Here is a 24,649-nt window from a genome sequence, read left to right as displayed (position 1 = left end):
TCTTATTCCAATCCATGTGCTGAATGAGGATACAGGAGTTAAAGAAGTGAGGGTAAAATTCCTGAGGCACTCCGAAAGACTTTTCCAAGAATTTAAAAAAGCCTCTTAAAAACAGCAGCAGAGATCGAACGCTGTTATTTTTGGGGGGGGAGCAAAAAAAAACTTTGGCAGGCAAACAGTGTCTTACATCAATCTAGCAGTCAGCATCTATGTAGATGTTCTTTCCTCCTTTTGTGCAACACCCCTTCCCTCCTACAGACCACCCAAAGCCCTATAAATAATCCAAGGATTGTATTTTTTCTCCAGATTTCTCTTCAGACCTCAAAGGAAAAATATCAGGCAAAGGAAAGGAGAGAGGGAGACGGGAAAGTGAGGAGGGGAAAGAAAGAGAGAGGAAAGATGGCTAGTGAATTCAAAAAGAAAATGTTCTGGAGGGCAGTGGTGGCTGAGTTCCTTGCTATGAGCCTTTTTATTTTTATCAGCATTGGCTCAGCTCTGGGTTTTAGCTTCCCAGTGGTGGGCAACAAAACATCAACGAGATCTCAGGACAACGTGAAGGTTTCGCTGGCTTTTGGGTTATCCATCGCTACCATGGCACAAAGCGTGGGCCACATCAGCGGGGCGCACCTGAACCCGGCGGTCACCCTGGGCCTCCTGCTCAGCTGCCAGATCAGCATCTTCAAGGCGATCATGTACATCATTGCCCAGTGCCTGGGGGCAGTGGTGGCCACAGCTATTCTGTCCGGAGTCACCTCCTCCCTCCCAAACAACCTCCTGGGGCTCAACTCGGTAAGTAGAAACTTTTAATTCCTCCTTTTCTTTTTTGAGTAGAAATGTAACGGATGTAAAGATGGGTGGGGGGTGATGGTGGTGGTGGTGATGGTGACCTCAGGCAGCCAATTGCTTATTGTAACAGGGAATCCAGTCCTGACTTATACCTGGATGGATCTGTCACAGGGACAGTCCTTCCTCCCCGCTCTATTTTGGAACTTTAAGACATTATGGTCACGATCAGTTTTGCTTATGTTCAATTTTTGTACATAATGTTTCTGAAAGGTGCCCTCTGACACCAGTTTAAGATTGAAATAACAGGCAGTTGCATGATCAAGTCCCTTTTGTGGTTCTGAAGGTCTCAGGTAACATGCTGATTAATGTGCATATTCCAATGTTGGTTTTGCTTCTGTGAATGTGGCTCTTTTTCAATATCTAATGGTTTGTGTAACCTGATGACTGCAGTGAAAACCTATGGGAACAGCAGGAGGGATGTGTAGCAAGAGAAACCCTGTCACCAAAGATGTAAGCCTTACCTGTTGCATTAGGCAGAGTGCTCAGATCCTGCCTGACACAGGATCCCAGCTGCACTTTCTGTGTGTTTCTCATTTTGCTGTGCAAAAGTGACAAACCCCCTGTATACTCAGGGGTAGACTGGAGAAAGATGTGAGGCAGCTGCAGTTAACAGGGGTGCAGGTTCCAGCCCTCTGCCAGCCAAGTGCTCACATCATGCTGCATAAAATCTGCCTGGCCACGACTCCTCCTCCTCAAAATGTTGTCATTTTACTGCTGTTATTGTACCATTACAGAGGAGAAAAGGGGAAATATGCTTTTAAACTTGAAATCATCTCACTGTCAGAAGCCACTACAGCCACTGCAGTACAGAGTGATATAAATTGAAATTGCCTTCTGGTCACTTATTTCACCTGATTCTGTTAAGAACAAGTATTCCACATCTATTATATAGCCATTTTCTTGCAGAATATTCCTGACTGCAGTTTGGTAGACTTGAGCTAATTTGAAATCTTATGCCCATTGGAAGTCACAGGGATATATGTGACATAAAGCCACAAATACAAAATCTCCTCAGAAACCTTTTAGGAAAAAGGGGATGAAAAAATTAAAAGGTATTAAAGTAATATGTTTTTGCATGCTGTGGCATTACAGTAAATTCAGAAAATGAAGTAGTTTTTGAAAGCATAACAAAATCTGATGTTAAGAAGGTCATTCCTGAGTAGCTTAGTAACCTCCACCCTTGTCTCACTCTGCGGGCTGGCTGCTTACCTTCCTCGAGCCTGGTGCCTGCAGGTATTCCATCATGCCACTGTTTCAGTAATTTTTATGAGTTAATCCAAAACATTTTGGGGAAGTAAAGCAAATCATTTCATTAACTCCAGAAAGCTCTGGCTGTGTGTGCGGTGTGTGATCTTTTCCTCTGAAACCACTGGCAGGGGGAACTGCTCAACCGCATGGGACAGGGTATCCGCCCAAGTGGTTTCCTTGAGAGGTCCAACGGCCATTAAACGTGGGAGGTCTGGTTTCAGTAGCACCCGCGTTTGGTCTTCCCCTTTTGCTTGCCACAGAGCGCTGACGGCTCACTCCTTCCTCTATCCAAAAGCCCTGAAACTGGTCATTTGTAAAGGGAGTGTAGATGATAACCCCAAACCCTTCTTGCTCCTCAGTCAGTAACTTTGCAAGCTACAGTGATATAATTCAGAGCTCTGCACAAAGACAACTCAGAGGAGAAGAGGCTGTGGGGACAGGTGGAAAGATCAGGAAAGATCAGTGCAGTCGCTGATTTTAGTAATCTTAGGGCACTACCTCATGAATCTCAAAAACTGAATGTTAGGCTGGAAGGCTTGTTCCTCTCAAAGGAACACCTTTGGAGTATAATCAAATACATTGTTTTCAAGGCCATAAAATATACTGTAGGCAAAACCAGGTAGTGTAAATCTCTCTCATACCAATTTTACAAATCTGGCAGCAGTTTCTGTGCATGAATTAATGGATAAAATAATGCCTAACAGCCCCAGTCTTAGTGCTTGTCATTGTGAAATACTCAGACTTTTTAGGTTTGGTGTGGTTTGTGGGTTTTTGTTTTTTTTTTTCCTTTTTCACATCTAGTTATAAATGTTCTGACTAGAGGAGCAGTGGGGAGACCTCCCTGGGGACTGGGAGGGCAGCAGCTGTGCTTCTCCGTGGAAAAAAGGACTAGAGAGGAAAGAAAATCCATTCATTTCCCACTCTCAAGCTTGGACTGTCTGGAGAGGGGGAGGTTAAGGTTGAGGGGGGATTTGGGTCCGAGCCCAGTGCAGTGGAGAACAGCAGAACAGCTGTCCTTGTGCAGAGCAGATCACAACAGGGCATATCCTGAAACCACAGCCCAGCACCAAAAGCATTCTGCCTCCATCAGAAAAAAAAAAAAAAAAAAAAAGAGAAATTTGTTTTTATGTCATGCTTTTTCACCTGAGGACAAGGAGGGGAGGGACAGGGCTGGCATCCCTGCCAGCTTCTTTGTCTTCTGCCCTTCTGGTGGAAAATGAGGTGTAGGTTCACCCTTGAGAAAAAGAATAGAAAGAAAGGGAATGCTGCTTGTTTGAGGAGGTTGGAAGGGGGTTGGATGTGCATGGCTGTGTCCTCTGTTCTGACCCTGCTGTGCTCTTAGAGGAGTATTTTTTACAGGAAAAATGTGGTGGGAGCAGTTTAATGGAGTCAGTGGCTATCATCTAGTGTCCCCAGTGGGTACTGGGTGGGATTGCGTTCCCGAACTTTGGTTTACCCTGCCCAGCTGCAGGTCCAAGTGAGGAACCCATTTCCATAGGCTCCTTGCTAATTCACAGAGAAGGAGAGACAAAGAGAGGTACTTCAGCCTTTAGATCCATTGAGTTGTGTTCCAGAGACAGACAGCTCTTCTTTAGCATGATGAGGGTCCAGTCTTGGGAGCCTCTGTTAAGTATCCAAAATGAAGCTAGGTGAATCTATGCCTTTCTCAGTCCCCAGAGGGAAAAAGGGAAACACATGCAAACAGAGCACAAAAAACCAGCCACGGAAGGTGTAAGGCTGAAGCAAAGGAAGGGAGAATGAAAAAGCAGAATGCTCCTTTAAGATGTTTAATATTAAGATTTGGTTTATACTCAGTCAAGTAAAACAGTCACATATGAAAAGTTTGATCCAAACTTTACTGAAGTCAATAGACATTATTTTAGTCACTTTGGCTGGTTCTGAATAAGACATTCTGGATAATATTCAGAGAGGTATTTAAATTACTGAATCCTTTAAAGACACTTAACTTCCCATATATTTTAGTAGTGCTGTGGGTGCCAAAGTAAAAGCTTTGAGAATTGGAAAAGCTGAAAGAGGAGTATGCAGTGTGTTTTGTTCTAAAAATGTATTTTTTTTTTTTTTTTACATCATCTTTTTTTGGCAATTGGATTACTACATGTTACAAATTTCCATTAGGTAAAACTGTAAGAATAGAGAATACCTAATCCAAAATGCACTCATCTGCCAGCATAGCTGACTATTGTCTAGTGAGGACAGATCTGTACTTTGGATAATGGAAGAAACTATTCATCACTGGCAGTTAATGACCAACAAAGAGCTCAAGCAGGAAAGGCGGGTGAGAGGAGACTTCTGTACTGTAAGGTAACACAATATTTGCAGTTCAGCAATGATTATCTTGAGAAATTTTATCAAGTTTTTAAAAACATGCCGAGAAAATTTCTTAAGCACATTTGGGTTTTTTTGTTTGTTTGTTTTGTGTTTGGTGTTTGGAGGGTTTTTTTGTGAAGATAATAATCTTGTGAAAAATGCAGACACTGCTTTACAATTTCATAATTTCTGCATTTTGGCATACTGATTGCAGTGCCAGGAAATGTGCCCCTTAAACCTCAAGGCTACAATTTGGAAACTATTTGAAAACTATGCCTTGAAGTTTATGATGAAAGATATTATTTTAAAAGTTGTATCTGGATCAAAAATTGTAGGCAAGGAAAACAGACCTGAAGGTAACGTTGCTCAGGGTAGATAAAAAGAAAAGAAAAACAACCAAGAATAACAAATAGAAGGACTTGGTTTTAAAACGCACGCAGTGGACTGATAAATGTTGTTTGTGTAAAACTGAAGAACTTTCTGGAAAAGCCAGAAGAGGTCTGTGGTCAGTGGAGTCAGAGGTCTGGAGCCTTTTCTTAAGACAGGTGAATAGTCATACAGATACCACTCCTGGAGCGTGGAAAGTCACCTTATGGCTGGAACACCCCTTGGGTTTTCATTATGACTGGGGACATTCTGCTGAGCAGTAGTGGCAGAGACACAGCCAAAGCTGGATCAGCTGCGGCAGAGGAATTGGTGCACATAAGGGTGCAGTGCCCTTTGGTGATAAACACCCATTGGCCAATTCCAAATCCTTTTTCTAAGACAGGGTGAAAGGAGCCCTTTGCTGTCCTTGGTTCTTCATGCCAAGGCAGTATCTGCTACTTTGAGTCACCTTCCACCTGCACCAAAGTCACACTACATTATGAGTCCCATTCCCATATGAGCTGGATTGTGGTCCAGCAGCACCAGAGCAGCTTTGAACCCCTGTGATGGAGATGCTTTTTTTTTTTTTTCCCTCTACTGTGTATCTCTCCCCAGCTCCAGCCTTATTCTGCTACTTGGGAAAGCTGAAGGCTGAACAATCTCTTGTCTCCAGCAGCCTGTAGCATAGGATGGGGCATACGATGTGTGGATCCTTAGCTTCTGCAGATGTATCATCTTAGCTCTAGGACATCAATGATGGTTAATTTTCTCCCAACGAATTTCCAAGGCACAGAGACCTCTAGTGCAAACATAAATTTGCCCCTGCACTGGGAGTTCCCATTCAGGAAGTTGAGACCTGCCACACCTTTTAATGGTGTGTGGGGGTCAGTATTGATGTTTTTATCTTGATATACCTCACGGAATCTTTCCTATCCTTTACGAAATTGTCTCAGAATCACCAGACTCCCCACATTTGGTCCAAACCAGTACACCAGTGATGGCCCTCTCACCATGTGGAAGGAGACTTGCATGGTTGGCCTTGATGACTCAGTGTTTACCTTGTGATTTCCCTCTTTGTGTCCACGCCCTATGAGTCTGCTCTCCTCCAACCTCAAATTAAACAAAGACGGGTTGAGTTGGAAGAACTTCCAAAATAAACTGAGAGCTTGACAGTGTGAGTGGACAACTAAGTGATGCTACTTTTCCTCTGAGTCAGTTTGGAAAATTGCAGTTCCAGAGGTGCCGCTGGATGGACACGACATGGAGTTGAGTTCCTGACCTCTAGTGCTTATTAAAAATCCTTGGATGTCTTTTCTCAGCGCCGATTATATACTGTGCCTTTCTCAAGTTTCAGTACAGTGAGCTTCATTTTCCTTGTCACTGCTGTTTGCCCTCCCTGTTTTTGATCCAATGTAGCCTTCTCCTGCCAACCTTGCCTGTGCTGGGACATCTGCATGCTTAAGCACTTGAGCTTCAACAGAGGACCAAAAGTTTCTGCATTTTTAGAGGGAGCAAAATGGTTCCCGTACATGAGATTAGTCTGGGATTTTTATTTCGTAACAAAGAGGGCCACAACAATAGCTCATTATTCAATTTCAATTTTGCAGCAGCAGTCTTTTATGGCATGCCAGCATTGTATTGAACTGCACAAGCCAGGGAGGTGGAACACAGGAAAGGCACCTGCTTAACACTGGCCATAGTCTTGGCCACTTTTTAGTGTGTTCACACAGTGACAGCAGAAACATCTGGGCTGAGATGTAAACCTGATGGTTATCACCCATCCTCCGGAGCATTTGGGGATAACAAGGGTTATAGCTCTAATCCTTATCTCAGATCTCAGAAGTTATTTCTTATTTCCATTTCTACAAGGCTTGGCTTAGTGCTTCTATAATAATATAGCCATATCCTGAGCTTTTGGCAGAAAGCATGCAGCGAGGCGGCTGCACGGTCATTTCTGGCACAAGGCGAGGCTCTTAGTGATCATCCACCTGCAGGCCAGTCTTCTGGTGCTCTGACAGAGTGGTCCAAAGTAGAGTTTGTACCACCAACCGGGTCCATGTCCAGAGGATCCAAGGATGACCGGTACATTGTTTGAAAAATGTTTTGCAGCCTCAGATTAAAGGTTGTCTTTATTTCTACTTAGAAATGAGAGAAACTGATGAAAAGCATGCACAGAAGGTTGTAAAATAATGAGTTGCAATAGACCTAAACCCACAATTAATTTGTTTGATTAGTTAATATTGTCATTCAAATGGAGTCATGCTGGGATTTTTGGAGAGGGATTTTTTTTTCTGTGTTTGACCAGCTAAGAAAGATTAAGTATGAAATATAAGGAAATTCATTTCGCCTCCACCCTTCCTGACTGGTGAATAAATAGTTAAGATTATTTTCCTTTCCTTAGCATCCCATCTACTATGCCAGTTGTGTTTGGATATTTTGTGTGTATGTGTATACACACCTCGACACATACCTACACACCAGAGAGAGACAGATCAATAGATAGAAAGATTTTTCAGATGCAGTAAACCCAGAATTCAATTCCTAATTTAAATTAACTAGAAAATTAAAAAAAAAAATCTATTAGTGGGTGTCAATTCTAAACCAAGATGTGACACAGCAAGAACTACAGCCTGAGAAAAAATGGCTATTTCCACAGCAAACATGAGAATGAATATTAGGGATCTCTTCTGGTCAAATTGATGCAATAGTAAAAATAGTATAAAAGTCATTTTAGCAGGTCTCATGTACTTCAGCAGATAATGTGAACCTTCAGGTGAATCAAGAATAACATTTCTTTAATCAGAGAATCCTAACAAATATAATTATCTGGGCTGTATGTATCTACATTTAAGAGAAACATTTTTAAAGAAAGGATAGTAAACCACATCACAAGTACTAAAAGAAGAAAAAATATCCTTTTAAAAAATTTCCTGTTTGTCCAAGAGGAAATTGTTTGTTTTCTTTAGAGCAGTAGTACATTTTTGCTTATTTGTCCATTCTCTAGTTTAATTGAGAGAATTCAATAACAGAGGGATCTTTACCTGGTATCACAATTGAAAATTTCAAAGAAATGTTTACTCTTAGAAAAATCTCCATTCTGAAGTTAGGAAAACTATTGTGTTTGTGTTCAACGTCATAGATAGATAGCAAACTCTCTGTATGTTATATGCTTACATTTCTCAGTGTCTGTATTCCCCTGTCTTTAACCTGTTGTCTCCTTGTTACACACACACAGAGGCATAGGCACCCTTTTCATTGTAGATGACACAGTACCTGGCACAATGAGCCATCATGGTCCATGGCTGTGCTCTGCCGAACCTCCAGAATAATATTAATACCAATGTCATGGAGCAAGTGAATGTCTCCTGGAGGTTCTTCTGGCCTGGCTGGGAGCAGTATGCATTCCTCTGTATTTATTAATGTGCAACCTGGTGGGAAAGTACTGATCTTTCTGTCGTCCAGAGCCAAAGCTAAGTGCTGGTATTTAACTGCTGCTCCACTGAAGTCAGTGAGCTCTGAGGCTAAGGCACAGCATTAACCTGTTAAATCAGATATACAGGGCCTGAGAAGCATCCTGGAATAAACTCTATAAATAGCAGGAGGGCAAAAATTTGTCCTGAAATCTCTGCAGAGAGGTTCTATTTTGGTGTCTGTGGACCGGAAAAGGGCAAAGAAATCCTCTGTATACTTTCCTGGTAGGGTGCATCCCCACTCCAGGAACTTCTGAGAGGTACCACAAAAACCCAAACTTTTCCAGGCTCTTGACACTAATTCTGTGCCAAGTGAAGTCAATAAATGCTTTCAAAGCAGAACTGTGGCACATGTTTCCTTACACATATGCACACAACTTCTCCTGAAGTTAACGATGACTGTATTTTGACTGAGGAACGAATAAAGTCAGGTTTGGCCCCTTTTGCTTCCTTTGATATGACTTCTTTCTTGATGAACAAGGGGGAGCTGGAATTGTTCCTGAAATTCTGAAAACTTCACAGGTTTACTGGAGTGTTTGTCTAGAAGTACAAAAGGAATATCACTTTGGTGCAAATGCCAACAGCCATACACCGGGGTTTGTGCAAATCCAGCCAGGTATTCCAGTAACAACATAGAAAGGAAGACCCAATTAGCTTCAGATATGCCCAAAATTCCCCATTTAAGGACCATCTCCTTCTGGGCTACAGAAGATCATAAATAGATCATGATACAGAAGATCATAAATAGCTCTGTGGTATACATGAGTGCTTCAAAAGTGTTACAGAAAATTAACTGTTTGCTTGGGTTTTGCTAGGTAAAGAAAAAAAACCAAAACCCCAAGTTACCATTTCTCATCCTCTGGATAGAAGTTGTTTATTTCTCAGCAGCAAGATTCACCAAAAAAAAAAAAAAAAAAAAGTTTCCCCAAAGCAACTTTCCCAGAGGCACATCAAAAAGTAAATGTGTAAATGAGAGAAACGGTCTATCTCTAACCGGCTGTGCTAAATGGAAGCCGTGTAGAGGAGCTGGTTTACTGACTTTTACTGTCTGTCAGCGGCCTCGCATGTAAACTTTATGTGCTCTCATTTAATATACATGAAACCATCATTCTCCTCTTTACGGCATCCCAGTCTGCTGCAACATCAAGCCCTGTCTAGTTTCTCATCAGCCTGAAGATAGGGTGGGAGGAGGGAGGTTAGTCTTGTTCCTGGAGGGTGTCTGCTCTCCAAAGAATGGAAAATATGATTTCTGCTTTGGGAATTGAATGAGTCCCCTTCAGAGCTCTTAAGGCTGTATTTATAGGAAAGATAATCTACCCGAGGACAATATGTTTTGTCCCTAGGTTCTGCTGAATGCTTCTATTGTTGATCTAGGATACAATCCAAAGCTAATTCTTTGCCTCATAAGCAGCTTCTTTCAAGTGCTCCTGTCATATAATTTTAAATGAGACTCTTTAGATCTTTGCCTGTCTCTACTTAATAAAAAAAAACGAGACTTTCCTACTCTCTGAATCCCTAACACTCAAATAATGGGTATAGAAACATCCATTTCAGAATGATACTGTAAAATAGCAATGAGAAAAAAGAATAACTGTAGCTAAATAGCTGGGGATAAAGTCTCTGAATACATTTTGACTGTGAGTTAAAGGAAGATTTATAGCTATGGAGATCCGTGACAGAATTCCAGAAGAAGAAAGGTATGTTACCAAGACAGAAGTTGTCCAGTTATTTTCCTTACAGAGTCTGAGAGTCTGACTTAGATAAGAGTCAGACAAAATGACAGGTCACATAGTGGGAGATGGTTCTGAGGGAAGTAGGGAGATTAATTCCTGAGATTACATTTGAAGAACATTGCACTAAAGAACATTGCCCAGCTAAACATTTAAATGATAACTAGTTGATATAAAGCAGCATAATTAATATTTCCAGTGTGGGGATGAAGAAGAGAGCATGAATCGTAAACTAAAGTAAAGAGTCTTTACTAAAAAAAACCCAAGGAAAATCCAAGACGGGAAATTTTAACCTACAGGAAGAAAACGGAGTAAGACAGCAAGAATTTGCTTGAATACAAGGCTAAAGGTTTTCCTTTAAGAAAAAAGTCTGCCATAGCAGAGATAATAATTTGGGATGCTGAAAACACCTAGCCTTGTGAAAGTTGTTAGCTGTTTATTTGAATTCAACACATAAGGAGTCTGTCTGATATAAAAATATTATTTATTGCAGCACAGCTCCTTAAAATGCTAAATTTTGTGTGGACAGGAAAACAATTATTCTCCCAACATGAATATTAAAAACACTTTAATAAAAAGCTATACATTTATAGTCAGTCCAAAATATGTTTCTTATTATGTGCCAGCCATGCTATTTCTGGGGTTCTGCAAAAGCTGCCTTACCTAGGGGATGGCTGGGATATGTAAAGAAAAACATCCCAGCCTTGAGTGATGTTATATGTGTCACTAAATTGCTGTGGCTTAACCATTCTCTCTCTAAAAACATCAGCCATCATGGATTGCAGCAAAGTGTTTCATAAGAATGGAGAAAGTTGACATTCCCCAACTGAAAAATAGACTTCTACATTTCCAGAGGCCTATCATTTTTCAGGAACAATGAGAAACTAATCCCTGTTATATGAAAGCAAGCTGGACCAAAGACACAATCCATGGCTAAGGGTTTGTTGGATGAGACGGAGCACAGCACCACATGATGAAACCACCTTGCATAACAAACTGTCTTATCCATATAACAGGAAACAGGTTTGAACTTGATATACTTTTACTCCTAATGAGAAAAATATGAAGCCACTAGAGAAGTCCACAATTGGGTTTACCTTGGGCCAGTTTAATTTCCTGTCCCTATTTCTCTTCTGAAGGCAGACAAGTAATAAATATCCTGCTCTAAAAAAAACCAAAAAAACACCTCAAAACAAAAGGAAAGAAAACATACCATTAATTTGCCCAAATTATTGCTTGGAGCTGTGGAAGGCAGTCAGCTAAACATGGCAGTTAAGGGCACTTCTGAGAAACAAGCTTCCATAGCTCCCATCTCCTGTCTGATACTGCGGAGAAATGAAACCAATGCCACAGCTACCCATTTTCCAAGACCAAAAAGCAGGTGTTCATCTCAGTTACTTTCACAGTCATGATTAGATAGTGATTTTTCCATTAATTTTGCTCTCGGGTTTAAGGGTCCGATTGTATTACAGGTCTCTTGACTCATTCACCAATATGGATTATATCTATTCAGAGCCTTCACGGTGATTGATCCACCAGCTGTTTCTAGACATTAACTCAGCTGAGGCAGTTCTGTCCCAGACCTTCCCATAGGAGGAACTTTTCCAAAGAACCAAGGTCTCTCATATTGTAATTCAGCTTGGAAGGGACCTCAAGGATTCTCTAGTTCAAATTCTTGCTCAAAGCAGAGTCAGTGTCAGCCCTGATTTCAAAATATCTTGTCCAGGAGGAGCAGTAGCATTACCAGATAAAGCTAATCTTTGAATGGGGAACCAGTATTGTACCTCATCTCATGTCCATTAATAGAAAGCAGAGGGCTTCAGCATGTCCCAAGTGCTTTTTTTAAGTTCTAACTGGTTGCAGCTCAGGAACTTTCCAAATGAGGTGTGATTTCTATAATTTCACTAAATTCCAGTGGATTTTTCTTCCATGAGCTTGATGAAAATGTGAAAATATGAATGGAGGAATTCAGCTCACAAAAGGATACACCTCACTTGGGTTGTCTACATGTAGGTTTCTGCTCTTCTGGGTGCTATTACAATCAAGAGGGAATTAATCAGTGAAAGCTAATGCAGCCAACATCGATTCAGTCAACCAGATATATGTGTCTACATATAATTCCCAGATCTTTCCAATGATGTAACCCATTTCCTGGGTGTGTTTCTGGTGTTTTCCTTTCAGAATAGTGACTTAGAAATGAAGTTAGTGGAACAATTAGTGTGAGCAAAAAGGAGAACTCTGGATTGACTCCTATGGTGGGGGAAACTGTGTAGGAGATGAATCCAGGCTTGTGTGTTTCATTTTAATCACTTACAGCATATTTGGTTCCTTAAAACACTGAATCCACTCTTCAAGCCCTGCAAGTCTGGACCATGAAAAGCTCAGGGACTTGCTGTGCTGTTCCCTCCCCTCTTGGCATTTTTTCTACTGCCTTAATGAGCATCACCTAAAATCCAGAGCATTTATTGGACTGAGATGAGAAGAGGTCAGAGTTTTCCTGGCAGATACACCAAGGTCAAATGCAGTGTCAGACCGCATACGCTGCCCTCATACCTTGTTGTGTACAGTGGTAAGCAGCCGACCAATGCAGGGAAGAAAGTCCGTGCAGTGTGGGTACAGGTCACTGCAAAGGGGCCCCCTTCACCCCAACACTACAGTAGAGCTGACTGTCATATATCAAGGCATTATTCTATCTAAGAACCAGTGATATGGTTACCTTGTATTCTGGATATTCTCAGTCAAATGGTTGCAAAAGGTGCAAAATATTTTATATTGTCTTCTTAGCTGGGTAATGACTGAAAATCCACTGTGAACAAGGATTATACATACACACACATATATACACGTACATTTTAACTTGATACTAGTAAATGCAATTTCCTACTGTCCATGTTAAGCTTTGTTTGCGCTGTCAACAGGGTGATGAAGACTCATGCTGTTCCATGTGTTGAAGTGCCCTAGATAGTCCAGGCTGCTGCTGCAGTGACACTATAGCTCTGACAAGCAGGCAAATAACGAATGTCCATGACACTACACTTAAACACTGCAGATCCACAGGCCACTGCAAAGCAGAACATCCAATGCCTCACTTTGGAACATGGCACAGAGTCCTTGCTTTCACAGTGGAATCTTATGTCCTTGGCAGACTGCATAAAATTACATCCTGGAGGAAAGGAAAAGGTTTTCTATGATATTTCCATGTTTTTTTTGATCCCACACAGCTCATCAGTAAGTGTTGATTAGCAGGGAGAATGACCTCAAGTCACGTCAGCTGTAGGATGAGTTTTCCTGGAGGGTAAGGAAGAATATGATTTCCGCCCATCAGAGATAAGGTTTATCACAGGTTGTAAAAGTATAATTTTATTCTTATTGCCTTTTTTCTTTTATAGAAGCCCTTCAAATACAGGGAAAGACTAATGGTAAATCAGTGTTTAATCAGTTGAAATGCCAAGGTTTTGTCAAATGCTAACATCAACGTGTCTGACCTCAGATCTAGATTCTCTGCAGTTTAACAGTTGCATTATGATAGGAGAGAATTTAGGTTTTTGTCCACTTTTGGGCTTTTACATATCACTCACTTATTTGCCAATACACTTGCCTTTTAATTTTGACCATTTGGCCTTCAAAATGTGATATAGGATTTCTCAGTCTATAGTCCAGATTCTCAAAGTGATCCTAATACTCTTGATGTCAGTGGGATGCATTTGAAGCCTAATTTGTTGAAAGGGACAAATCCCACTGTGTCTGCAGGAAACAAACAAACAAAACAACCAATAAACAAACCAACCAACCCGAAGATTATTTTTAAAAGGGGGTGTCAAAAGTAATACAATATTAACTTAGTGATATATCAGGCATTCAGCATGAATTTCTGGATCATGTAATTTTCACTGCCGGCTCACCTGTATATGTTTCAGACACGTATTTCTCATATGTAAGTCCCATTAATGCTGAATGTTTCATTAATTGATTTCAGTTTCTACTGCATGGATGCCGAAGGAACCAAAATGCCCACTGTTTCAACAAGAAATCCCTTCTATCTGTGGATAAGCTGCTCCTAACTGAAGTTATATCAGTACTGCATATTAAAGCACAAGATAAAAATTATATTATTAATATTTCAGATTAGCAGATCTTTTAAATCAGTATATTTCCACTGTTTTTAATGTAGCTAATCAGATTTATGCAGGCTGAAGACTCAGATGAATTTTTTTCAGTGCTTAAGAATTTGATATTATGCTGCTTTGTTATGGAGAAGAAACAAGAAAAGTGAATAGCAAAGGTGGAAAGTGAAAGAGTTCAGCTAAACAACTATGTTTTGGGGTTACTCAAATATTATTTTTGGGTAAATTAAGGCATAAACCCACAAAAACAAATTTAAAGCATGATTTTCCGTAGTTATATTGTTCTGGACATGTCACAATAACATTTAATGATGTTTTTGCCATGTATGACCTAGTGATTTTTAGTGCATAGGCTATGACAGATGGGATAATCTACTGGTAGCCCTGTTCTTGAGCATAAGTTTTTCAGAATTTGTTTCCTACTGAGTCACTCACATTCTCAGTTTCTCTGGCCTGTATCCAAGCTCATGTTTCATTCTATCTGTGCAATGTAGTTATTTCTGCTTAACACCAAGTTATTCAGCTCAGATACAGGCTTATCTTGTCTTAACTAAGATAGGATTGAATATAGCAATTAAAAGCAGAATTCAAAACGTTTAATAGTTTAGCTGCGTGGTTTCTTGCTAACCACGAGTTTCTGACAGTACTCCTGAAATATGACAGCACTTCTACTATATAATATTAATCTATGCAAATTACTGTGGTTTCAATATGTTCTATAGCATTTACATTAATAAGAAACTCTACTGAATTCATGATCAGTTGGAATATGTCTGCCAGTGTAAGTTCATCTAAAGAATCTGCTTTACTTCAGTAGGAAATTTAAATACTTTCCCCATGAGCACCATAGGATTCCTGACTTGTTGATGGTTTTTATGGCTCCCAAAGAGGTTGAGTAAGATTCAGTTTGAGTCTAAGACCTCAGATTAGTCTACATGTGAGTTAAGTGACTAACTTCTTGCTCTAGTCAAATGAGAAATAGTGAATAAACAATAAAAGAGCTATTCAGTTGGTTCTCAAATGACCACCTACATCTCATCAGCTGAATGGGTCTCATCTTCATCGATTACATTCATTACCTATCCAAGTTAGAGATACATTGACTAAATATTGACATCTAGAGACACTTTAGATACCTTTGGTGTTCTGTAGTACTTGTGTCACATCTGCTAGTCCCACAGGAACACTTTGGATATCTCGGGGCATTTCAAGTGGCATTAGAGGCATATTTTAGGCAATTGAATCACAGCATAGGTGTTGTTATTAATGTAGAAATCTGTCCACGGGACCAGCATTTTGCAGGGTATTGTCCACACGAAGTCCTGGTTTTGAAGAGTTCATATTTAATTAAAGAAAATTGGTGGTGGGAGAAGATTAATGTAACTTGTCAGTAGCAGAGATAATGTTCTTTCAAGCTACCCAGAGCTATGCACTTATCGTCATTTGTCCCTTCCTCCTCCTGCCCCTGTTTGCTTAGCAATTGTTGCTGAAGACAAAGCTGAGCAACGTTTAACACAACCACAAGATCCTCATTCTCAGAAGCAATGAATGAATGTCTCAAGGCACTACAGTTCACTTCCACGGGTAATCTCTACTCAAGACTCTGTTCTGGCTCATCATTTCTCACACATTACGTTCTCTGGTGATTGAGCATTGACATGGGCTGGATGCAGCAAACACGCAACCATGCTGAATCACCAACAAAAGCTGGTTATGCCCCAGGCTTGAGTACAGCTGTGAGCGTTTCAAAACTAATTTCTGTTCTTTCTCTTTTATTTTTATTTTTTTAACCCCATTAAGCAAAATCAACACTACAGGATAAATGGTTTTGCAGGTCTGCCATTTCCTTTTGAGAAAGCACACCCTGCAAAACTTTGTCATGCTGGTTAAAGTCAGGTAGGAATATCACATAACATTTTCCTTCTTGTCCTTGTGCAGCTTTCAGAGGGGATCAACGCAGGTCAAGGACTAGGTATCGAAATCATTGCTACCTTCCAACTGGTGTTGTGTGTCCTCGCCACCACAGACCGGAGAAGGAATGACGTCTCAGGATCAGCACCTTTGGCCATTGGTCTTTCCGTTGCCTTGGGACATCTCCTTGCTGTAAGTTTTAGCTCTCACAGTAGATATCTGCAATATCCCACCTCAGGATGGGCCAGCAAAGGCAGGAAGGTGATGGGCTGGTGGGTTGCTATAGTAGGACCTGTTGTCCTGATAGGAAAGAACAGGTATCTGGCAAACAGTCTTTCCACTTTTTCTGAGGAAGAACAGGTGGAATGAATGAAGCTCTTATGAGTATCCAGACCATGCTGCAACCTGCCCCTTGCCCTCCTGTGTAATGAAGGTGCCACATGTGCATCTGTGCCTCACCACTGATTCTCTTTTCATCTCCTAGATTGATTACACCGGTTGTGGAATTAACCCAGCCAGATCTTTTGGCTCAGCGCTGATTGCCAACAACTTTGAAAATCACTGGGTGAGTTGATTAAGTAGGTTTAGCTTACAAGAGGCTCTGCATATACACAATCTATGAGATCAGAAACATTTCAACACATATCACTAGCACCAAGTCAGTAAATTGCCATTTCTATTTCATTTAACAAAGAATAATCTCCTTTGCTCTTGACCACCCTCAGGAGATCACAAAGTCCTCAAGATGAGTGTTTATGTTTGAAGTAATACAGTAGATTTTATTTGGTTATTTCCCTTTATGTTTAATTTTTTCAAATATTTTAAACATTAAAACCTCATTGCACAGAATCCTGTATTGAGTATTTATTGTTTAAACTGAGTTTGGAAAGTGCTACTCCTTAATCTGGTAAGATGTTATTTAGGAAAGTTTTTAAGCAGGTTTATAAACTGAAATGGATCATCCTATTTTGGAAGCTAATAAAATGTTCATTTTCTTAAAGTTAAGTGTCTGTTTATGTGTTTTCATGGATAAGTGTTCTGGAAACACTATAAACTTTAGTTTATTCCCTGTTGTTAAATGTGGTTAAAATGAGGAAATTCATGAAAATTTACTTATTTCACTAAAAATAAAGAAGGCGGATGCCCTAAATGAGCATGTGTTCTCGAATATTTAAAATGTAGCTTGTTCCAACTCTCCTAATCACAATTTTGGCAACCAGTAATGTAGATATTCATGGAAATTTAGTGGTAGTACAGTGCATTATGAGAATTTGGGATATGAATGCCATTTTAATGCAAAGAGGAGAAAACAAAAGGATGACACCAAGATAATTTTGCCATTATCTCCCACTTAAACACTCCTATTGGGATCCTAAGGTAATGTAACTAAGCTAGTATTTTCATTAAAAATATATTCATATTAAACCATAATAATTCATATTAAACAATTGATACTGCTGAATGAAAGGAAACATGTTTTCAGGCTCAGGAACTCTTAGGTCATGCAAATCACTCAAGATCAAGATTTTTAATAAAATGGACCTGTCTACTAAAATACTTTTATTACCTCTCCCTCAAAACTTTACTAGCCTTAAGTGATTAGACCAGTACAATCACTGCAATATCACTAGATAAATAGCACCTAGTAGCAAATTAAGCTTTTAATTAGATCCTCACTATTACTTTCTAATTCACCTATCACTGAAAGTTAGTGGGAGAATAGAACCTAATGCTCTTGTGGCTTTTAGAAATTGAGCCCCCTGTCAAATCCACCTGGAGTAACAGAGGTATTTTACCAGTAGATACCTAATTTTAAATATCGGAACTTGACAACGTACTCACAGTTATTGATCTCTGGGTGAGAAACTCCTGGTTTCTTGCCATGCACTTAAGTAATATTCAGGTGATAGATTAATTTTACTGTTTTCACTATAGATTTCATGATGAAAATCCTCAGAGGAGATTTTCAGAACAGCTTCAAATGCAGTAATACCTGAGGTATTAACATGACTTGGAACTGTGTTTCAGATCTTCTGGGTTGGCCCAATCATTGGAGGAGCAAGTGCTGCCCTGATTTATGACTTTATCTTGGCTCCCAGAAGCAGCGACCTGACTGACCGCATGAAGGTGTGGACCAGCGGCCAAGTAGAAGAATATGATCTGGAAGGAGATGATATGAACTCCCGGGTTGAAATGAAACCAAAATAAAAAAGGACAAGTTGGGAGAGAAGCACATTGGTTTCCGAAGATTTTATCAGTGTTATAGACTCTTTGTAAACCAGCAAGCAGTACTTTGGGTTTTAATTCAATATGGTTTTCCATTTTTTGTCCAAATCTTAGTAGTGTTTTTATAGCTGGGGTTTTTCAATTGCAAAGTCTTCAGGCCAAGATGTCACTAGACACTTTCGCCTGAACTACATAAATTGGGTTGAAATTTAACCCCTTCTTCGCCACCACCAAACTTTCTGGCATATTTAGCATGGGTGGTTCTCCCAGCACATCACTCAGTGATGACAAGTAGTTCAAATGAGCAGTCTGTTTGCTGAAGGAATAGATACTGAGGACAGAGAACCATCTGTACCAACAATGGGGGCCCTATACTGGAAAAAGTATGTATATAAATATGCAAGGCTGGTACCTGATGCCAACAGTGCATGTGAAAGACTATCTCACATCATTGCCCAAAAGCATCTTCTGGAAGAAAAGGCCACTAAAAGTTAATTGTTATGTAGAATTAACCATAATCTTCTAAATGATTGATAATCTCTGAGAAAGAGGGCCAGAAAAGTTAAACAGGCCAAGAATTTCCAGAGTCCCAAGATCCATTTAGATTTTGTAGTATTTAATTCTCCCCAAAACTGCATCCAGCTCATTGTGAGGGAAGAGAATATATGACAAAAATTTATAGATATATTAATTACTGGGAATTAATAACTAGAAATCAAATTGGAGAGTAATAGTAACAGCAAGAAGAACGGCATGGTGTCAATATGTAAACAGGATCTGATTGTTCCTGTGATTACTCTGCTTTTGTTAATCTTACATAATTTAACTGTATGTTTTAAAGCAAACACAGAAAAAAAAAGCCCTTTTCTTCCTGACCCCATTCTAATAGCCAGTGCTGTGACATTCAGGGACAATTAATAGATACACACAGAGTATATTTTCTAATGAAGGACAAGTACATACCAATGTGTAAGTCCATTTTGGGGGGTTGTTGCTTTGTTTATATATATATATTAAAATGTTTATATATATGTTTTATACAGAAAGCTTAGTAAACTGTTTTGTAAGGAAATGAGCATAAGACAAGTGGAAGAATTGCAGCAGTGCTTAGCAAAATAAACGACACTGGAAACGTAAAGAAAATTAACACTAAATGATGTGGAAGACTATTTTCTGTTCTCATTTTTTTGTGTGTGTCACTTATGATTTCCTGAGTAACCCAAAGCATTAGCTGGCCTTACCTACTAACTATAGAAGATAGTTAAAGCAGATACATGCTGGTATACTTGTTGTACACTAAAGTTTTATCCAAGAAATGAGACCCAGAGGAACCTACATAAAAAGCTGCACACTTTACCATTCAGACAAACACCCCAGAGGTAATATCATGGCTGTGTCCTGTTAGAAAGCGTGGACATGGGAACAGAGACAGGACTGACATAGGAATCCGTATAGCTTGGATCATTTCATTAAGTTGAGCAGATGTATAATGAAAAGAAATTGAAATTGCCGGCAAAGTGAAACAGAATACTTTTTTATCTTTCTTGTCTATCTTTGGTGTGCTATCCCATGTATTGTCTATGTACATACAGCATGATTGGATTTTGGGGTGGTTTAAAAATAAACAAAATCAGTTGTGCTAACACACAATATGTTCATGATTCTTGATTTTTAATTTGCTTTGCCACACAACACGATTTAATTTTCTATAACATTTTTCAGGTTCCAACCTGTAAGACTGAGGCAACCTCTGCTTTTCCACTCCTGACTGCTCCTTTGATTTGCTGCTAGCCTTTGGGGAAAGGAAGCTGCTCCTTATAGCAGGCAAAGCAGGCCCTCACCTGGAAGTAAGCTCCATCTAAATTATAATTAGAAATGAAAGAGGATACCATGACCTTGTGCCCACTTTCCAGAATATTTTTTTAACATTATTTGTGGCATCCTAATGCATCCATTGACTCAAAACTAACCCTTTTTTTTACCTTGTAGAATCTGTGAGCCATAACAGTTACAGATGTCACCCACAGTAAATAGTTTGTTTTGACAAGCTTGAGGTAATTTAACATACGTAGCGATGGAGAAGTGAGATTCACAATTTGTTCTTAGTCTACACCCTGCGAAGAGCAATGTCTTGGCCTATTTTCTACACTTCAAAGTCTGAAACTCTGAAGACAAGCAATACTGCCTTTCCATTTGATGTGTAGTAAGCCTGTCATGTTAGCTGCTTTAGCTGCTGCTTATGTTCACAATAATAAATAAAATAGACCAAAGATATACAATAACTTCCACTAGTGCAAAACCCCAAAAAACAGATCAAAGTAGATGAAGTGTAATTTGTTGGTATATTTATTCACAATGACAGTAATGTTTAAACAATTTACAGCAATGCTCTTGGAAATTAAGTGAAAACATGTTTCAACAAAATTCCAGGCTTAAACCCCTCTCTTCTTGTTAAAGAAGGAAATGCTTAATGGCACATATAAATTGCTTTTGTAGCACTCAGATCCTGAAGGACAAGAGCAGTTTCTGAACAAGACAAAGCCATAGCTGCTAACAATCTCCCTACTTTTGGCACAAATGGTTTTGCTTTGTGCTAGACAAGAACACTTAAAAGTTATCATCTCATTAAAATGTTTGGGAGATATCCAGCAAAGGAATTAAAAGCATGAAGCAGCAAGTATCAAAACCCACTAACAAGTGTCAAGTGGGCAAAAGTATTTATATGTAATCACCCAGAAACCAAATAAAATTTCCCTGATAACAAGAGGAAACCTGGAACACAGTGGTTTAAAATAACTCCCATGATGTAGGCACTAATAGTTCCTGACCTACGGACAGAGACCATGTCTGTGCCCTGGTGATTCCCAGGGACAGACCTCTGTATTTATCACACCTTCCAACAGGAAAAGATGATAAAGTATAGATGTTTTCATGGATTAGCTAGGGTCCACCTGCCATGGTCTCAGTAGCCACCCTGTTGGGTAGCCCACAGCATACCACATACCCACAGAGTGGCTACACAGATGCTCGTAAATGGAAAAGCAAAATGGAATATTCCCAAGAATTCTGTTCCCAGAGTTGTCGGTGTCTGTATGGGCCATTCCAACCAATGTTCTGCCAGACTCTTCCTGAGCAAAGATGATCCACTTTGTTTTGTCTGAGTACCAGTTGTCATCCAGGGACAGACAACACCAGCAGTGGAGGTGTGCTCCGTGGTATAGACAGCTGACAAAGTACCATCTGGTTTTTGCAGGCACCAACACAAGGCAACTCAGAAGGAGCTTGAGCAAGGTGCTTTGAATTCATCCCTGGAGAAACTCCTGCCATTCCATTGATACTGCGGACAATCTAAGGAGATAGGGGTCCTAACTTTAGTCATCTATCTTTAGAAGTGAATACATGCTCTGCCTCCCCATTGTAACTGTGACAATTTTAGATTTCATGTTGCTCGACTCCACATACACGTGCAAGGAAAGAAGGCGATTGAAACATAACATAATGACAGCCAATAAGCCAGGAAGCTTCCATTGTCTTTCCATATCCACCAGCTGCACCAGTCACAATTCGTAGCTTAATGTTTTTAAAAATTAAAATAACACAATAATACTTATAAAGGGTTTCTCATAGTATTTCAGTGTTTTGCCTCCTTTTCACCAGCTGAAGTCTAGACGTGCCAAGAGTCACACAAAAATACTATGTTAAGAATATGTCTGTTATGATTCAGTTCAAGACTGGGCTCTAGTAAACATCTGATTCTGGGTTTCATTCTACTCAAGCCTGATGTCCTTGAAAGGACCATATGTTTTGGATATAAATTGTCTATATTACAGAAATTACTTAGCCCAGAAGTCCTTCTGGGGAGAAATGCATAATTTAATAGACTTCCCAAAGCTCAACTGTGAAATAAAACCTCTGTTTAAATAGGTTAATTGATAATTAGACATTAGTCATCTATGAGATCACATTAGATCACTTTAGGTTCTTGAAATCATATGCCAAACAGGGCTATGAATGATGTTCCTGAGAAGGCACAATTCCTGTTGGCTTTAAGAGTCCTTTGTGTTGTTGGACAAATCTAATATGTTTCAATCTACAAAGAGAGTTAACACAGTAAATTCTGATTTGAAGGTAGTGGGACTTGTCTCAAACCCCCCTCAGTGATATCCTATTCTCACTGAAACCTTTGTCTGTTATTTATTTAGGGAAAGCAAAATTTCACCCCAACTATTTATCACCAGATAAAAACCCAATTTACCACCAGATCATTTATTTGTTGCTGTGGGTCTTTGCTTCTGAGTAAAACTTTCTAGGGACCTGTGCTTCCATGTTTACCATGGATACCTGCTCATGGCCATTCCTGTTCTTCTACACCCTGACTAATCCTGCAAGGAGAGGTGAGCAGGTAGTACTGATTGACAGAACCAGTTACTACTTCAGGTATAATGATCTTCAGATGTGGATGTCAGCCCTGTAATACTGTGGTAAATAACTGTGTATGTTACAATTTGGTAAAAAGGCTGGGGAAAAAGGAGCAAAGAATGGATGAAGTGACACACCACATAAAAGGCAATGAATTGTGGATTTTATTAACATTCAAAAGCATTAATTCTCTTTCACTTTGGTTGAACTATATACCCTACTGCCCTTAAGTCATGCCTTTTTGAGTTAAAGGTCTTCAACTTTTTTAATCATTGTGTTATGAGATTTATAGTTTTTGATTAAAAAAAAAAATAACCCCAAAACCTCAGTACACTCCCCTTTTCATGATCTCCTGAACTTCCTGAACTGCCATGCTGTGAAATTTGCCTTGAATTGCCTTCATTGTGCCATTTCCTCTGTTTTGTTTCTATTCTTGACTTAGAGCAGGAATTAAGAAGCTTGTGGTAAATTATCAATGTAGTGATACTATTTTCCCATTTTTGTAGCATTTATAGAAATTTCTTTTCCCTTTCTCTTTTGCTTTGCACTTCATTTTCAAGGTCCTGAGGACTACTAACAGTCAATTAATTTAATCTCTTCTCCCTTTAGCTTGTGGTCAGTTCCATTTTCAGAAGAGTGTATCCTTAGACCTCAACAAAACCTGGAGGGACTGTCTATTAGGCTTGGGGTTTGTTTTTTTTTTTTTTTGCCATTGAAAACAAACAAAACAATGTTCCCTGGAAGCATGGGAGCCAAACAGCAACTCTTGGCAAAAAGTGGCTGTTAATTGCAATTGCTGGAAACAGTCATACTTTTTTTTTTTTTTTTTTTTCCCTGAAAAGTAAATGGAGCACTTGCAGGTAGCAATCTATCCAAAAGACGGATGTGACTATAAAAACAACAAGCTGCAGCACACACTTGGTTTCCCTTGGGGATCTCCAACGTTTTCTTGTTTTACCATTTCACATTATCACTTAATCAAGAAGAACATGGCATGAATTAAAGGGAAGAGAGGAAAATGTTTGACCTGCCTGATGTTATGCCCTATCAGTGCTGTGTAGGAAGAGAGGTCACTTGTATTGTGACTGTATTTTCTGTCCTGGAGCCAGATCTGATTTACTCAAAAATGTTTCAGCATTGTTCAAGCAGTGAAAGAAGAGCTAAATTATATTCCTATCTGGCTTTGCAATGTTTTGTGTTGTCATGGTAGTGTAAAATGTGTTTTGTGATATTAGGGAGTGGACACTAGCACTTTCATATCTGCTGTAAGTGATCTGATCTCGGCTCTGGCCATTAGCCAGGCATGGGAGCAAATCTCAAACACACACTTCAGTCTGTGAGAGACAGAACAATCAATAATGTACCAATCTGACACACTATTTGTGTGACCAAGCAGCACGAAGCTGTCTGCTGTTAGTGGAGGAGCCTGGAGAGTCCTGCCAGAAGTGTGCATTAAGCAGTCAGACTGGTTTTTGTAGGTCTTTTTCCTTGCTAATCCATATTAGTCCATTTCTGCTAATCTTCAAAGTGTACTTCAGTGAGTCTTTCTTCGTATAGGTTATTGATGAAGGAGACAAACTGAGATTTATTTGCCATCAGTAGGTATTTTGGTTCTAGGGTGAATTTCATTTTCATTCTTGTCTTGCTAAGGCTGTTCTAAGGCTGAAAGATTTACATCTTCTTTGCATGAGCTTTTGTCTATTGAATGCAGACAAAATGCCTTATGAATCTGTGTTCACATTTCCATTCACATGGCTTGTAGATAAAAAAGTGGAAAGAATGTGAAAGTCGTACTTCACTGGCGGAAAAAAAAGAAAATGCCTGATTTTGTGATTGTCAAGAAAACTCTTTCTATATGCTCTTGGGGTTATTAGCCAAAGATGGCCATAGTGCGTTATACTTGGAAGAAAAACTTTTTATCTAAGATGTTCCTTAAAATAAAACAAACCCCAAAACACCTCAGATGTGGCACTCCGAGCCC

General features: G+C 39.6%; 1 protein-coding gene across 2 annotated transcripts; it reads left to right on the top strand.

The window, feature by feature from the left end:
- The first annotated feature begins 310 nt into the window (after positions 1-310).
- On the top strand, positions 311-18,355 carry AQP1 (aquaporin 1 (Colton blood group)). 2 transcript variants are annotated; one of them, XM_010161013.1, is made up of 4 exons: positions 311-789; positions 16,051-16,215; positions 16,508-16,588; positions 18,052-18,355. In XM_010161013.1, the coding sequence occupies exons 1-4, from the start codon at positions 400-402 to the stop codon at positions 18,229-18,231; spliced, it is 816 nt and encodes a 271-aa protein (XP_010159315.1). In that variant the 5' UTR covers positions 311-399; the 3' UTR covers positions 18,232-18,355. The 2 variants fall into 2 exon arrangements, with proteins under 2 accessions (XP_010159315.1, XP_010159316.1); XM_010161014.1 differs by having other exon boundaries at positions 327-789; positions 16,508-16,592; positions 18,052-18,189.
- The last annotated feature ends 6,294 nt before the right edge of the window (positions 18,356-24,649 follow it).

This window comes from Eurypyga helias, unplaced genomic scaffold (assembly GCF_000690775.1).
Source record: "Eurypyga helias isolate BGI_N326 unplaced genomic scaffold, ASM69077v1 scaffold3291, whole genome shotgun sequence".
NCBI classification, from domain to species: domain Eukaryota; kingdom Metazoa; phylum Chordata; class Aves; order Eurypygiformes; family Eurypygidae; genus Eurypyga; species Eurypyga helias.
Note: the sequence above shows the minus strand (reverse complement) of the source record. Positions and strands in the feature narration are given on the sequence as shown.